Source organism: Lontra canadensis, unplaced genomic scaffold, assembly GCF_010015895.1.
Source record: "Lontra canadensis isolate GAN:19392208 unplaced genomic scaffold, GSC_riverotter_1.0 scaffold145, whole genome shotgun sequence".
Lineage (NCBI taxonomy): Eukaryota > Metazoa > Chordata > Mammalia > Carnivora > Mustelidae > Lontra > Lontra canadensis.
In genome coordinates, this window is record NW_022631139.1 from 536785 (window position 1) to 551638 (window position 14854).

A 14854-nucleotide genomic window follows, 5' to 3' on the forward strand; every position below is an offset into this window, starting at 1 on the left:
AAAGAGCACATAGAATGCTGGCTTGGACTGTGACCCCGGCATCAAATGTTGCTGGACTCATCGTGATTTGGCTGCCTGAGAAATGAGTGTAATGCAACAGCTAGGTAACCTCCAGAACGTTCCAAATACCTAAATATTTGGGATATGGTCTCCTTTAGTTATGAGATTTGTTCACTGGTTGGCTTTCCTCATTGTGTTGTGGGCTTCCCCAAGCCCAAATGAGCCTAGTTTGGATTCTGTCAGAGCAGACTCTGAGACAGTTTTCAGCTGCAAGGAGCTTTTTTGGAAGGTAAAAAGAACAGCTCTAGGGGGCCTGGAAGTGACACACAGAAGAGAAAGGAGGTTTCAGAAAATGGGTGTTAGCTAATGAAGGTGGGGCGAGATGGTTGGAACTTAATTTCACTGGAGAAACTGTGAGGCCCAGTTGTAGAACATTCGCCTTAGAGTCACCCCTCTATAGAACAAGCAAGTTCCCGTCCATCCTGGCTTGAGGAATATGTCCAAGGAGCAACGGTGCTCTGGCACTTCTGTCCTGCCATGTGATATGTAAAGAGGCCTCTCGTGGGAACACAAAGTCTTCAGACCGTGAAAATTCTGGTGTGTTGAAGTGTTAGGAGTGACGGGTGTGGGTGGGCACCACTAGCATCTGCTACCCTCCCTACTTCAGTTCAGAGAATCAGGCCTCCTGTATTTGCCCCATTAATATCTGTCAACAGAGTGACAAATAAGATGAATGCCTTCCCTAGCCCTGCAGTTCTTTTTCTGGTTGCACATTGGAATCAGATGGGGAGATTTTAAATATCCTAATGCCTAGGCTCCACTGTGGATCCATTAAACCAGAATCTGTGGGGTGAGACCCCAGTCTCAGAATTTTTAATAGCTGGGACTGAGAACCACTGCTGTTGTTTAAAGAATGTGCGAATTTTTCTACAAAATCCTTGACAGTAACCCATACAAGCCTCTTTTTGAAATATTTTATGAGGAAAGACTTTACTATTCTCCAAAGCAAATCATTCCCGTTTTTGATAGAACTAATTGTTCCAATGTTTTTATACTTATGTTGGCCAAAACTTACCTCTGTAACTTCCATCAGTCATACTAGCTCTGCACTTTGGAACAATGAAATGAGTCTGTTCCATTTTCTACATGACTGCCCTGTAGATATTCAAAGGCGGTGATAATGCCCCAACTTGACCTTCGTTTTTACACTCTGAACACTCTTAGGTCTTTCAACAACTGCTATTCAACCTCCTCTAATCATATTTGAGTTTGCCAAGTAGCACTCTTATCCTTTGGAATTCTAAAATTAACCTATGGTCTATGTCTGCACGTGAAAATAGAGAGGACCATGTGTTAAATAAAGTGTATGTGTGTGTGTGTGTGTGTGCATGAGCACAGTGTAAAATGTTATTAGTGATGGGTCCACTTAAAGTATATCCACTTAAATTGGCTTATTAGGAAACAGTAGATTTTCACTTTTTCTTTCCCATCCCCCAGAAGCTGCCTTTTCTAACCATGCTTATTTTTCTCCCTTGGATAATTAGTTGGGACACCTTAATCCTTATATTGCTTTTCAAGGTGTTGCAGATATATTTTTAACAAGCATAACAGGGACAGATAAGAGGGGAAGTGTTTACCTTGAGGTCTGTCACCAGTCTCTTTGGATTCATGAACTCAATAAATAAATTAATTAATTAATTAACCTTTGAAAGAAAAACATTAAATGGCTGTGGTTCTCCAGGATAAGCCATTTTTAGATCAGTGACCAGTTTCAGTTCCCTGAAATTTTGGAGCAAGGGCAATGGGTCTTCTTCCAGATAAGTACAAGGGAAAAAGCTTTTGCTGCTCTAGAGACAGTGTGCATGCCTGACCAGCCCCTCTGTGACACACAAAAAGACTCCAGCTAGCTTTGGAAAGTGCTTCTAAAAGAAGGTTTTGGGAGAAGGTACATTTGTGCCAGTTAATGTAACATGATCTCAGAAAACACAGACAAATAGAATTGGCATATGGCTGCAATCAGCAGACTCAATCTGTAAATAGGGTTAAGACTTGAAGACTCTTAGCTTACGTCTGAAAAATGTCAACAGGTAGTTTGGTACACTGGCAAGGCTGAGGGCGGATAGTAAGAGGACAGTAAAGTTGCCTTCAGACCAAGAGGAGAGACAAATCAGAGAGGCAGTACTATGACCCCCAGATCCAGAACAGATTATCAGAATGACCAGAGGGTGATCTTGCTTTCCAATCCTCGGTTTATGCATCTGTGAAATGAATGAAAATGATCACCATTAAGCCAATGCCCAACCGCAGCCCAACAGTTACTGTAGGAATGGCAGGACCTGATGTCTGTGTCAGGCTCAGAGTAGGACCCAGTAAATGTGAGCATTTTGCCTAAACCTTAAGAGTCCATAGACATAGAAGCTCTTGCTGAGGCAAACCCAAGCTTCATCATGCACCCAACAATGTGATTGATCCAGGGAAGTGCCTTATCTCTGTGCCTCCACTACCTCTTCTGCAAAATGAGATGACAACAAAAGCTACCTTACAGAGTAATTGTGAAGACTGAATGATCTAATATGTATGCAAAGCTTATGGAGCAGAGCCTGGCACATAATAAGCATGCAAAAGATTTTGCCAGTGTTTAAGGATCTGTCCCCAAGTGTTCCCATTAGTTAAAAAACCTTTGAGGCTCGTTTTTTTTTCAAGTGTGAAACAGAGAAGGGGCATTAGAGTTATTTTTGGTGATTCTCTATTTATTGCAGCATTTGATAAGTTGCACTGGGAATCCCGTTGCATGTCGCATCTTGCTTACAGCTGTCTTCTTCCTAAGAGCAGAGCCTGGGTCTTACCTTTCTACTCCAACAGGGTTGGCATTTGGTGTTTCTTCCTATTGTTAGACTGAATTTGAGTTGCCTCTTTTAGGTGGGGAACGGGTATTCTGGAGGTGTGTTTCATATGGCCGATAGACTGTGTTTTAGTGACTGAGACAGTGATCTGTCCTCAGGACCCACAGGAATCTTCCAGTCCACTCTCTCATACACGCACGTCTCATCCTTCAAGTGAGAACTCCTTAGTGGAGTTCTTACTTGAACTCAGCGCAGACCTGAGAGAGAATGCTCATGTGAAGTGGCTCAGAGACACATATATGTTATGGGTTTTACTGCCTAACCTCCACAGTCCTGCCCCCTAATGGGAACAGCTGCTTTTAGCATTGACATCACACTTGTGACACTGTGTAACTCTTGGGGTACAAAACTCACTTCAGAGTGAAAAATGTTGAACATTGTTGCTTGGTTGGCTTTTCCACTCAGATTAAAAAAAAAAATTGGGGTGATAACTCACTTCATGAGTTGGAGTTTTGGAACTGTTCTTCTTGATCAGGGGTTCACAAACTTTTTCTAAAGTGCCAGAAAGTAAATATTTTAGGCATTGCAGGCCATATGGTCACTGTCACAACGATTCATTTTGTTGTTGTAGAAGAAAAACCATAGACAATATGTAAATGAATGGATATGTCACTGTTCCAATAAAATTCTATTTACAAAAATAGGCGCCTGGCCAGATTCGGCCTGTGGGTCATAGTTTGCCAACCTCTGTACTTAGTCAGTGAAAAGATCAGTGTGAACATTTTGTCCCTGTTTTGTCACTAACCAACCGTGAGGCCATGGTGAATCATTTAACCTTTCTGGGCCCCAGGGTTCCTCCTCGGAAAATGAAGGCATGGGACAAGGTGACCCTTATGTTTCCTTCTACAGCTAATATATGATGCTCAGTGATTCCAGTTGTGACACTTCAGAGGCTTAGCTGAAAACCAAGCAGGCAAGGATCAAAAGGTTATGGTCCTCTTTTGAAAGCCAACTGTCACATTTGAGCTCATTATCAAATGTCAACAAACAACATGTCTGCCTATATGAAAGAGTTCCTCCAGATTTTGAAGAACTTGAGGGATACTTATCTGGAGGGATGAATACATTTGAAGAATGAGGGTAGGAAACTCTACCACTTACTTAGAGCTTCCTAAACATGAAAGAGTATTACCATTTTTTAATGGGAATGAACAGTCATTGTTTCTCCTCACAAATAGTCTATGAAGGAGATACCAGCATTCCTGTCCAAAGAAGCTGAGATTATGGACAGTCAGGAAACATACACCAGCCACTTTACACCAAGTAAGTGGCAGAGCTTTGAATCCACATCTACTAAATCCTATGTTTTTACCATGTCAGATTTTCCTATGCTAATGGAGAAAAAGATAGTTATTACCACCGAGGGAAAGGGGAAAAAATAAATAAATAAATAAATAAATAAATAAATAAATAAACAAACCAAACCTATGGTGGGCAGCAGCAGGTCAACATTAGGGTCATCAAATTAATAGGCTGGATCCCTCTGTTCCCCAACAATCAGTTCTTCACTGGTAGATATCACAAGTTTTAGTCCTCTTCTCTCCAGTGGTTGCTGTCTTTACCATTTTTTTTTTTTAAGCTTGAGAGCAATTGACCATGATACATAAGCAACAAACTATAAAAACTGAGCATGCAGGTGAGGAGAATAGTGGCATAATCAAATAAAACTTACAACAGCGTTAATTTGACACACACCTAATGATATACATAATGCAATTTTGAGGCATGGTAATTAGGTATAAATGGTAAGCTGTTGACATAAATGACTGCAATTAGTATTGCTTCTGCACAGACAGGCCCTGTGTTAAATTTTCCATTTCTCACTTTGTTGGCTCTTTGGGATTTATAAATTATCATCATTGTTGACAGAGTTTAAAACTAGAGAATACGAGGCTTTAGGAATTTGTGGCCGGAGGCCATATTTATTTGTTTTATTTTGTGTGTTTGCTTATATTGTTTGTTTATATTATACACTGCTGATTTCACAAAGGCTTTGAGGATTATCTGCAGTAACCATATACAATGCAACAGGAAAATGTACAAATTCAATGATAAACAAAAAAGTAGAATCAGAGGAATTATCAGTGAGAAAAAGAAGTCTGGAAAAAAGAAGTCTAGACCATGAAAGAGACTAAAAATTGACTATGTTTCTTGGCACAATGGAAAGATTCATTCAACTTCTGTGAACTGAGTACCTAGTACATCAATTTATTTCTAATTATCTTAACAACCCCGCAAAGTAGATATTCTAAATCCCATTTTACATATAGGTCAGAGAGACAAAAATATGTTTACCAAGTTCATTCAGCTAGCAAATTAATAGAGCTAAGGTGAAAACTCAGTCTGCGTGAGCTCAGACTCATTGTCTACTCTGCTGGGTAGGAGACTAGTGGAGAGGAGACAATGATGGGGTGATGATGGGACTGGGATTTGGAAGAAAGAAACTGAATCTCAACATCTAGACTAGTGAGGAAGGCAGAGAGGCCAGAAATCAGTTGCCTTGCAAGGTCCATGCATACATACACACCAATGGGCACCAGAGGAAGAGCCCTGGAGACTAGGACTTAGCAAATACTCAGTGTTTGAGTCCAACCGGAATGAACATAACATGACCACCATGTTTGAAATTTCAATCATACCACACTAAGCCCACCCCCACTCCCTGGGCTGCAATGAGGACAGGAACATGTGGTCTCCAGGGCCTTGCAAGCATAGCTAGAAAAGTAGTTACTTTGTTTATATCAAGTCATCATCACAGGCAAATGTCAGAAGGAAACTATTTTATCTGTCGACCCACAGAGAGTTTCCACTTACAGCAAATGCCAAGATGGGATCATGGTTCCTTGAAGAGTCAGGCATGGGTGTCTTCATCTTATTTGCATGAAGACACTTCAGGCCAGAAATACTGGCTGTCAGGGCCCATCATTCTACATGAACCTAAACAAGCAAGCTCTGCCTTCCTTCTTAAAAGTCAATAAAAGCAACTTTGACTTTGCTTAAATCTCCAATTTTGAAATCAGTGTGGTTTCCTCCATTACATGTGTACTACAGAAAAGTCACCACCTCCTATGATAGCCCTCAAAATTACGCACCTCTCCCTCTTCTCTTATCTCTGTCTCTCATCTAATTTTCCAATTTAAGGAAAGGAGAAAGGAAAATAACGTTTATTCTTCTTCCATAAAAAAAAAAAATCTTTCTTTTAACTTCAAGTTGTTTTCTCTGCATGAATCTTTGAAAGAATTGAAATCTCTCCTAACAACATTAACAGCTTAATTATTTTTATTCTCTGTTCTAAGGTCTATGACTCTATTCTTCAGTTACTTAGTTGGAACCCACCAAACATTTCTTTTCTTACATCTGTGTTTATTCACAACATTTGTTTTCGGTGATTTCAAAACATGACTGTTCTCCTTGTGTTTCGGCTCTGAAAACATCAGCGTGCATGTCAAACGTTAGAGAATGTACCTGGACCCTTGAAGTCACTTGGCCATTCATGAAAGGGGATTTGTGCAGGTCAGACTTACTCAGACACTGTTCTAAGTGCTTAGACACAGCTGTGAATGCAGCAATAACCTTGCCCTTATGGAACTTACATTCCAGCGAGGAAGATAGGCAAGAAGAAAATACAGAGATGATATAATTTTAGATAGCTCTACGTGAAAAAAGAGGACAAACTTAATGCAGAGACTCATTTTTATTTTATTAAAGATTTATTAAATCTTTAATTTATAGTTTTATATAGTTTTAGAGGGAGTTATAGTTTTATAGTTTTAGAGGGAGAGTACAGGCATGGACAAGCAGGGAAAAGGGTAGAAGGAGAGGGAGTTAAGCAGACTCTTTGCCGAGTGGGGAACTCAGTGTGGGGCTCAATCCCAGAACCCTGAGATCCTGACCTGAGCTGAAATCAGGAGTCAGATGCTCCTCTGATAAGAGTCACTCACGTGCCCCAGCCACTCTATTTTAGATAATGATTTCTAACATTGCCTCTTTGAGGAAATAATATTTGATCAATAAAGTGAGGGAACAAGTTTTGGAAGAAGAAAATTTTTACTGAAAGGGGCAGTCTATGACACATAAATCCCATGAAAGAATTTGGATTTTATTCTAGGTGGGAGGAGAAGCCTTTGGAAGTGCTGGAGCAGGGGTTTAAATGACACAGTTTAAATGTTCTCAAACACACCTAGACAACACTGTAGAGAGACCTTACTGGGAAAGAGAGAAGCTTCAGGCTTGCCTTAAGCTGTCTGTGGGTAGGTGGAATGATGAGTAATGAGTTTATGCAGGGGAGGGTATAGGAGGACTGTATAGCATGAAGCATGGTGGAACCAGACAGAATTGGGCTTGTACCTCGGATTGAAACCTGTGCTTGGGCTGACTTGGTATCTACACACACTTGGACAAGGAACTTGAACTCAACCGTGAAGTGTAGATTCTGTTGCCTACTCTGCAGGGATATTAGGATCCATCACGATATAATACAAACAGAACATGTGGAAGAACAATCCTTTTTTTTTTTTTTTCTAAAGATTTTTATTTACTTATTTGACTGACAGAGATCACAAGTAGGCAGAGAGGCAGGCAGAGAGAGAGGAAGGGGAGCAGGCTTCCCGCTGAGCAGAGAGCCCGATGCGGGGCTCAATCCCAGGACTCTGGGATTATGACCTGAGCTGAAGGCAGAGGCCTTAACCCACTGAACCACCCAGGTGCCCCCCCCTTTTTTTAAGGATTTTATTTATTTATCTGAGAGAGAGAGAGAGAGAGAACATGAGCATGAGTGGGGAGGGCTGGGTTAGAGAGAAAAGGAGAAGCAGGCTTCCTGTTGATGGTGGGCTCAATCCCAGGACCCTAAAATGATGACCTGAGCCAAAGGCAGACACTTAACCAATTGAGCCAGCCAGGTGCTCCTGGAAGAGCAAGTCTTGTTATTAATGTAAAAGGCATGTTCTTGTGAGTCAAAAGAGTAAGATTTGAATCTAATTTTAACTAGTTACACTTGCTTGGTGCATGCCTCTTTGTTGTGTTAGCTAAGACTTTCCCCTCCCTTGAAATATATGTAAAATGATATCCGTTTTACATGGTTGTTTTGAGAACTAAAGCCACATGCGGAAGCACCTAAGGTAGGGTAGATTCAGTTTAGTAACTGCACGATTTTGGACTGGTTCCTTTATTTCTCTTTCTCCCAGTTTCTTCTTCTAGAACATGGAAATGTCTGATATGTTTGTGAAGATCAAATGAAAGAATACATCTGTAATGTTTACCAGAATATAGTCTGTGTTAAAAAATGCAAGATAATATAATATTTATCATCAGCACCTTCTTTTCGCTGCCCCTTCCCTGCATGTGAAACAGATTTTTTGCTAAAGATCTAGCGTATGAATGGCTTTTGATGCACAGCCTAATGGATATCTGCAATCCTCTTACTCTGCTTTTACATCACTAAAACCTTGAGAAGGGGAATAGCATAGGCTCAAGGACATTAGGCAGAACTTGAAATGATATTCATCTGCCCCTGCCACTACTTATCTGCCCATGGAAGAGTCCCTTTCCAACTTAGTACCATTACACCCACTGGTGCCTTTCAGTCATTTATTCTACACCCATCAAGTGTCCATTTCATTTCAGGGCACTAGAAAATGAAAAAGATGCTAATAATAATAATAGCAATAGTAGTAGTAATAATAATAATAATAATAATGCAAGGTTATGTGATATCTATCCTGGCAATCTACACAGTTCAGAGCAGAAGTCCCAAACTAATGGTCCATGGGTGCCTCATGAATGGTGCATGCATAAATATGTTTTAATATAATTTCCCAAATTTAAAATCAGGGATTTTTTTAACACTAGGAGCCCCAGACTACTGACTTTTCCTTGTAAAAATAAGAATATTTTACAACAATTATATGAAACAGTATAGCAGCTGGCTCTGTCCATGAGGCATGGGCCTTTCATTAAGACACAACCCCCCAAATCCCTATTTACTTTTACAAACCCAGCTCCCTCATCCATCCATATTATTCAATGGCACACAGGATGGTGAGTGTGAAACCTTGGTTGATTACAAGAAAAAATATGGTCTAGACATGGAGCCTCTCCAAAAATCCAGGTCATGGAATTCATTTTTCTGGTTGAAACATGAATGTTAATATTGCAAACTAAATTCTCCAAACAGCCAATTATTTGGGCTGTGATTTGCCTGCTTTGCTTCATCATCTATCGCTCCTATGGCTTAACATCTGTGAGTCTGTAAACAGGACATGGATCGAATTGCACAGACTGTTGTTTTGTTTAAAACTGGTGTGCCATAATCCTGATTAAAGCATCATGTGGGAGATTTTATAAAAATAATTATATGCAGTTCTCATTAGAGCGAGTAAGAACCTAAATCACATTTAATGATCTAAAGCTTGGAACTAGTTACACTTACTTACCTCAGGGTTTAAGTACAGGGAACCCAAGGATGAGGAAATGGACATTGTTTCCCTGCATACTTGATCAGGTCCTGATCCAACAGAACCACTTGGGCCAGTTGATATGAAAGTCTTGCCTGGCTTCATTAGCTATCATTTAGTTAGTTATTGTCATTTTTCCCTTTTACCTTGTTCCGTTATTGGCTTCTATTTTTACTTACTAGAAATGGTGGTGGCAGTTCTACTATTGTGCCAGAAACCCAAGCTAATTAGCAAAAGCCACCAAAAGAAAGAAATCTACCGTTTCTAACCCCTGGGGGTTCTTTCCAGGCAGTGTAGGCCACCAGGTGGAATAAATGGGACACCTAGGATATACAATTAGAATATTTACTTCAACAAAGATTATACCATTGGAAGGAGGAGGGGTCTACGAATCCAAGAAATTTCAAGCTTGAAACACAACCCACTCCCTTTGTCCCTGGACAAAACATCCTCAATTTCCTCTCCAAACCTTCTCCCAAGATGGAGTGGTCAGGTCACGTACTGCTCAGTTTGTATTTCTTGTTCTTTTGCTTTTCTCATTTTAGTATTACTTGCATATGGAAGCAGTCTATAACCAAGGGAGCAAGACCATGGTCTCTGGAAGTTCAGTGCTAAGGTTTCGGTTCTATGTGGTAGAATGCCAGTGGTCTTTTTTTAATTCATCTTGTCTCTTGTATTTATGAAGAGAAAAACTTCATTATTCTCATATTGTATTTTGTCCCATTATCTCCCCTAAATTCTTCATATTAACACATTATATTTCATAAAGTATGTATCACATCTCTCTTTCTTTTGAAATAAAAGATTTCTAATTAATATGCAGGAATACTATCTTAGTTTCTCCTCTTACCCAAAGATTTACTTTTAAGTGAAATTCTATAGTTTTTGGAAACCATACACAGTCAGAAAAAAAAAAATCATCCTTCTGCTTTTCAAAAAATGTTTGACAGGTGGTCCCCATTTAATACATTTCCATATGTGACGGCAGAGTTACAATCATAAGAGATTAAAAAAAGTTTCTTTTATACTCCAGAGCCCATTTTTACTTGGCAGTTTCAACTCTGCTTATCATTTAGAGTTGTCAATATAAAAACAACAATTTTTAAAAGGTTCTCACTCTTCTCCACACTGGATAAAAATTCCTGAAAAAGAATTTTTTTCTCTCACTTTTTTTTTTTTTGAAGTATAAACATAAGGTATAGCAAGTTGTATGTGAAGAAACTGATTTCATTACCATGTAGTCTTTGTAGGATTCTGAAAACAATCACAAGTTGTTGGAGAACAGATTGTGGCTTTACACCCCCTGTTAGGCCAGTTGCAGAAAGCCTGTCCAGCCTGGACTTTGAGGGCAGCCGGGCTGCTTCCGCGTAGGGTCAGGGCTCCTCTGCAGTGCAGGAGGAACAGCCCAGTCCTCAAGAGTCCAGAAATGTCAGATACACAGAGAACTACTTCCCCCTTCTGCATGCAGATTCCTAACATCTGAGATTGGCTGAAGGAAGAGAAGCAAAATCCCAAGTGGTGCTAGGGTAAAGCAGGCAGTCAAAACACATCTATGGCAAAAAGTAGGGAAAGAGGGGCCAAGGAAATAGGGAGGAAATGTAGGGAAGAAGAAAGGAAAGAGGGCCAGCAAGGAGGAGAAGGTTAGAAGCATTCTCATTCTCAGCCTTCTCTAGGTGTGTGATCCGGGGCGAGGCAGTTCCTTGCTACAAGAGGCAGAGGAGTCCTAGATCTATGAAAAGATCATTGGTTTCCTTCATCTCTCCTGAGAAGTGTCCTCATTGTAAATTATTAATCATATCAAAAAGAAGAAAGCTGTTTTTTTAATTATTAAATTATTATTGATATATTCCTCATGTTGTACTTTTCATCCCCGTGACATTTAGTTTATGCCTGGAAGTTTGTACCTCCTCATCCCTTCACCATGTCACTGATCCCCAACCCCCTTCTCTCTGGCAACCACCAGGTTGTTCTTTGTATGTATGGGTCTGTTTCTGTTGTTTGTTTGCTTGTTTTGTTAGCTAGGGCTCTTATGTTTACAGTGCATAATATAGCATCGACGGGATTCTAATTTTTCCCTAAAAGTTTATACAGCAACTGGGCAAAGAGTGTGTACACAGTCCTTGGGCTCTTGAGGGCAGAAGGGAAATTCTTGACTGCTAAAACATTGTTCCCAATTTTCAAGATTTTCTCAAACTAGGACCTGCTTGTTTGGTACAGTCATGACAGACATAGGCCTAGTGTTCCTACACTGAAATAGCTCAGTTTGTTGGGCAGAAAGTCCTTTTCCTACTAAACTTTCAGGTTAGGGTTGAGAAAGCCCTTCTAACAAATCTGTCCAGATGTGGTAGAAAGAAAGGGTAAGTTAGGAAATGTCTTGATTTTCTCAGAAGGCTGCCAGAATATCCCATGTGGGATGAGGCTGGCCCCACACGGAGAGAAGGGCAGGCAAAACATGAACAACTGGACTTGCTTAGGGTCCTCTGGGTCATGGGCACATCAACACTCATCACCAGTTGTCTCAAGTCCTCTGTTTACAGATATGGAGTATGATTAATACAAATAGCAATCATCATTACCATTACCATTGAGCAATGCATGTCTCACCCCAAACCAAGCTGAGCTTTTGAACATTAGTAAAGACCATGAATTGGGGGTATGGCTCTCTAGTGCTTTTAGGGTGGATGCAGACTCTAGATGGTCAGTCAGTGAGGCCTTCCAAATTGCACACTTATTCATGCCGTCCTCCTCCATGGAACCCAAAAAGGCCCCTCCACCCCAAAGGCCCACCTTGGAATCAACAGGCCAGCTATTTCTATACTCACCACTGCTACCTTCCCCTTTTCTTCTTGTTTTTTTTCACAGTTTTATCTACATTCATGTCTTCTTGCTACCAGGCTGTAAGCCTCCTGGAGGACAGAGGTGGACATTATTGATTGCTCCCTTCCCAGCCATTATTCTTCTGCAGGTGACATGGGAAGATAGCAAGTAAAACACTGAGGAGGTCGTGGGAGGCCTTTTATCTTTTTGTCTTTTGGTATTGTCTGTGGTGGTTGGTGTTCCACTTGGGGCTGGGCTTTGGGCTGGCATGGCGTAAGTAGAGATACAGGTCACCAAGCAGCACTAAGCAAGTGTCCAGTCACATGAAGGATCCATGAACACAACCAAAAAGATGGGTCCCATTCATCCGTAAGAGAAAATTAATTGTGAGGTTGAAGGAAAAGCACAATAAAGAAAAGGCCTGTCTTTGAAAGAAAACTTTAATATGGGTGCAGTTTCTATAAGAATCCTTGACTTATACATAGAAACTGCAAAGACTACATTTGTTGTGAACTTCCATGGGACACTGGACAAAATATAGTTATTAATATTTAGAAAAATGAAAACTAGTAACACTGTGGTGCATTTCCAACAAAACCCAGTGGAAAGCTCCATTTCTAAGATCCAAGAACCCCAGCCCATTAGCAAGCATTACAGTGCCCCAATAATTTAAATATAGTGCCCAAATATTCCTATTTTGTTTTTTGTTTTTAAGGTGCAGACCAAGATGATGGTGCATTTAGAGCCTTTACACAGTCTTAGGCTCAGCATAACTCTGTAGTTGATATGAAGGAGAATCATGGGAAGGCCATAGCTTCTGGTTCCAGAAGTCAGGGTTACTTGAGCTGAGGTCCAACACTTGCCATATTGCATAGATCTTTCTTGCTCTTTTCTTCATGTGGGAAAACATGGTGGGCAAAATCCTGGTCAGGAGCAGCATCAATGGAAAAATCTCTCTATAGCTGAGGCCAAACATGATGGGGCATTTAAGGGAGGCAGGCGACTTCTTCACATTTTGTAGGGAAAAGAGGCGACAAACCAGGACAGGTGTGCGAACAAGCGACACAGGGTCTGAGGACCAGAACAGAGAGATTAAGGAGAGGTAGGTGGCATATGGAGACAGTTATAATGGAATCTGCTTTAAGACTTCAGATGTCTTGGGGATTCTGGGTGGCTCAGTGGGTTAAGCCTCTTCCTTCGGCTCAGGTCATGGTCTCAGGGTCCTGGGATCGAGCCCTGCATTGGGCTGTCTGCTCAGAAGGGAGCCTGCCTCCCCCCCTCTCTCTGCCTGTCTTTCTGGCTATTTGTGATCTCTGTCTGTCAAATAAATAAATAAAATATTAAAAAAAAAAAAAAGACTTCAGATGCCTTAAATTTTTATTTATTTCTTTTTTTCCAGAGAGGGTTGACTTCTCTTTCAGTCACTGACTTAACCTTTACTTTTCTCTGGGAGAGTTACCTTGGGAGAAGACCAATAAGGATTTGACTCGTTCATTTGGCATGATTTAATACCTGAGTTAGCTTTTCAGAAACCTTGCCAATATTAGCATTGTGTGCAGACGCTTCTCAGATGAGTGGCGCCCTGGGACACTGGTGGAGATGGCACTGTTAAATCATACAGCAGTGTCCTCTGCCACTCTAAAAGGCAGACAGTGGGCAGCGGCTTTCCAATGCCATCTTCTGGGTCATCTACGGGAGCTTGTCTCAGAGTGTCCCTGGTACACTTCCACGGTGGTGAGAAGCTGTGGGGTAAGTATGGGCAGAGACAGGACAGGGTCAGTCAGGGTGACTGCTGTGGGCCACAGTGAGCCATGTCAGTGTCTCCCGTAGCATGTAGATACTCCTGTCCATGGCATTGAGTGACTGAGGGCTGAAGTAGGCAAAGAATTGGTAAGAAGACAAAGATTGGTAAGGAGCATGGGAAGAAGTACCCCTCTGACATAGCGTGTATAGAAGGGCACAGTGCAAAGACAGAGCTCACAGACCTTGTGGCCTGCCCCTTCCAGTTGAATGAGCTTGAATCAGTTACCCTGACCTCGCTGAGTTCCAGTCTCATCACTCTCAAGTAGGAAACTCAGCAGGCTCCTGTGGCATGTTCTGAACCATTTGTATTTGAGAAGCCCCTTTCTTCCTTTCTGTCTCCTCTACCCCATCATCTAGGTGGATTTTTCTATCTCTACGTTGCACGGAACTATAGAAACAACCCCATATGGCTGTCACTCAGATAGAAAGAAAGTTATTGCTTTTCCAAACCAGGATAGAATTACAGCAGGGATATAAAATGTTGGCTTCTATCAAGTAATTTCAGATGTCGTGTTGGCTCCTCTGCCTTCCACAAATGCTCTCTTTTCCTGCCCACTGGCTTGACGCTACCTCTTCTCCTTGAGAAAGGTCAGATAAAAGAGCTGCATCTAATTCATGTTATTTATTGAGCACACAAATTACAGTATTTCAGTTTGCCAGCTGCAAAGTGACCTTGCCGTTTTTGATCATGGTGGGGGTGTTGCTGACATAACAAGAACCCCACTACCCCTCAACAAACAGGTAATTTGAGCTGTTCTTTAGATGTGAAAAAAGTGAAGGACTTGTGACAACAACTCCTGGCTGGACATCAAGAGTCACTGAAAGGCCAAGCGATGGTGGTGAAGGCTGTCTGGCCTTAAACAGGTCTCACCAAAAGTC

The 14854-nt window shown here is 41.2% G+C and overlaps 1 protein-coding gene across 3 annotated transcripts in view; it reads left to right on the forward strand.

Moving 5' to 3' along the window:
• Positions 1-14854, forward strand: part of CNTNAP5 (contactin associated protein family member 5) — an 809884-nt gene that overhangs the window by 104945 nt on the left and 690085 nt on the right. Inside the window, exon 1 of one of the 3 annotated variants that reach the window (XM_032843938.1) lies at positions 47-104. The exons of the other annotated variants lie outside the window; for them this stretch is intronic. Coding sequence (XP_032699829.1) covers positions 83-104 — 22 coding nt within the window. The 5' untranslated portion in view covers positions 47-82. Of the gene's footprint in view, positions 1-46; positions 105-14854 lie in introns of those variants that run through there. 3 annotated transcript variants of the gene reach the window in all.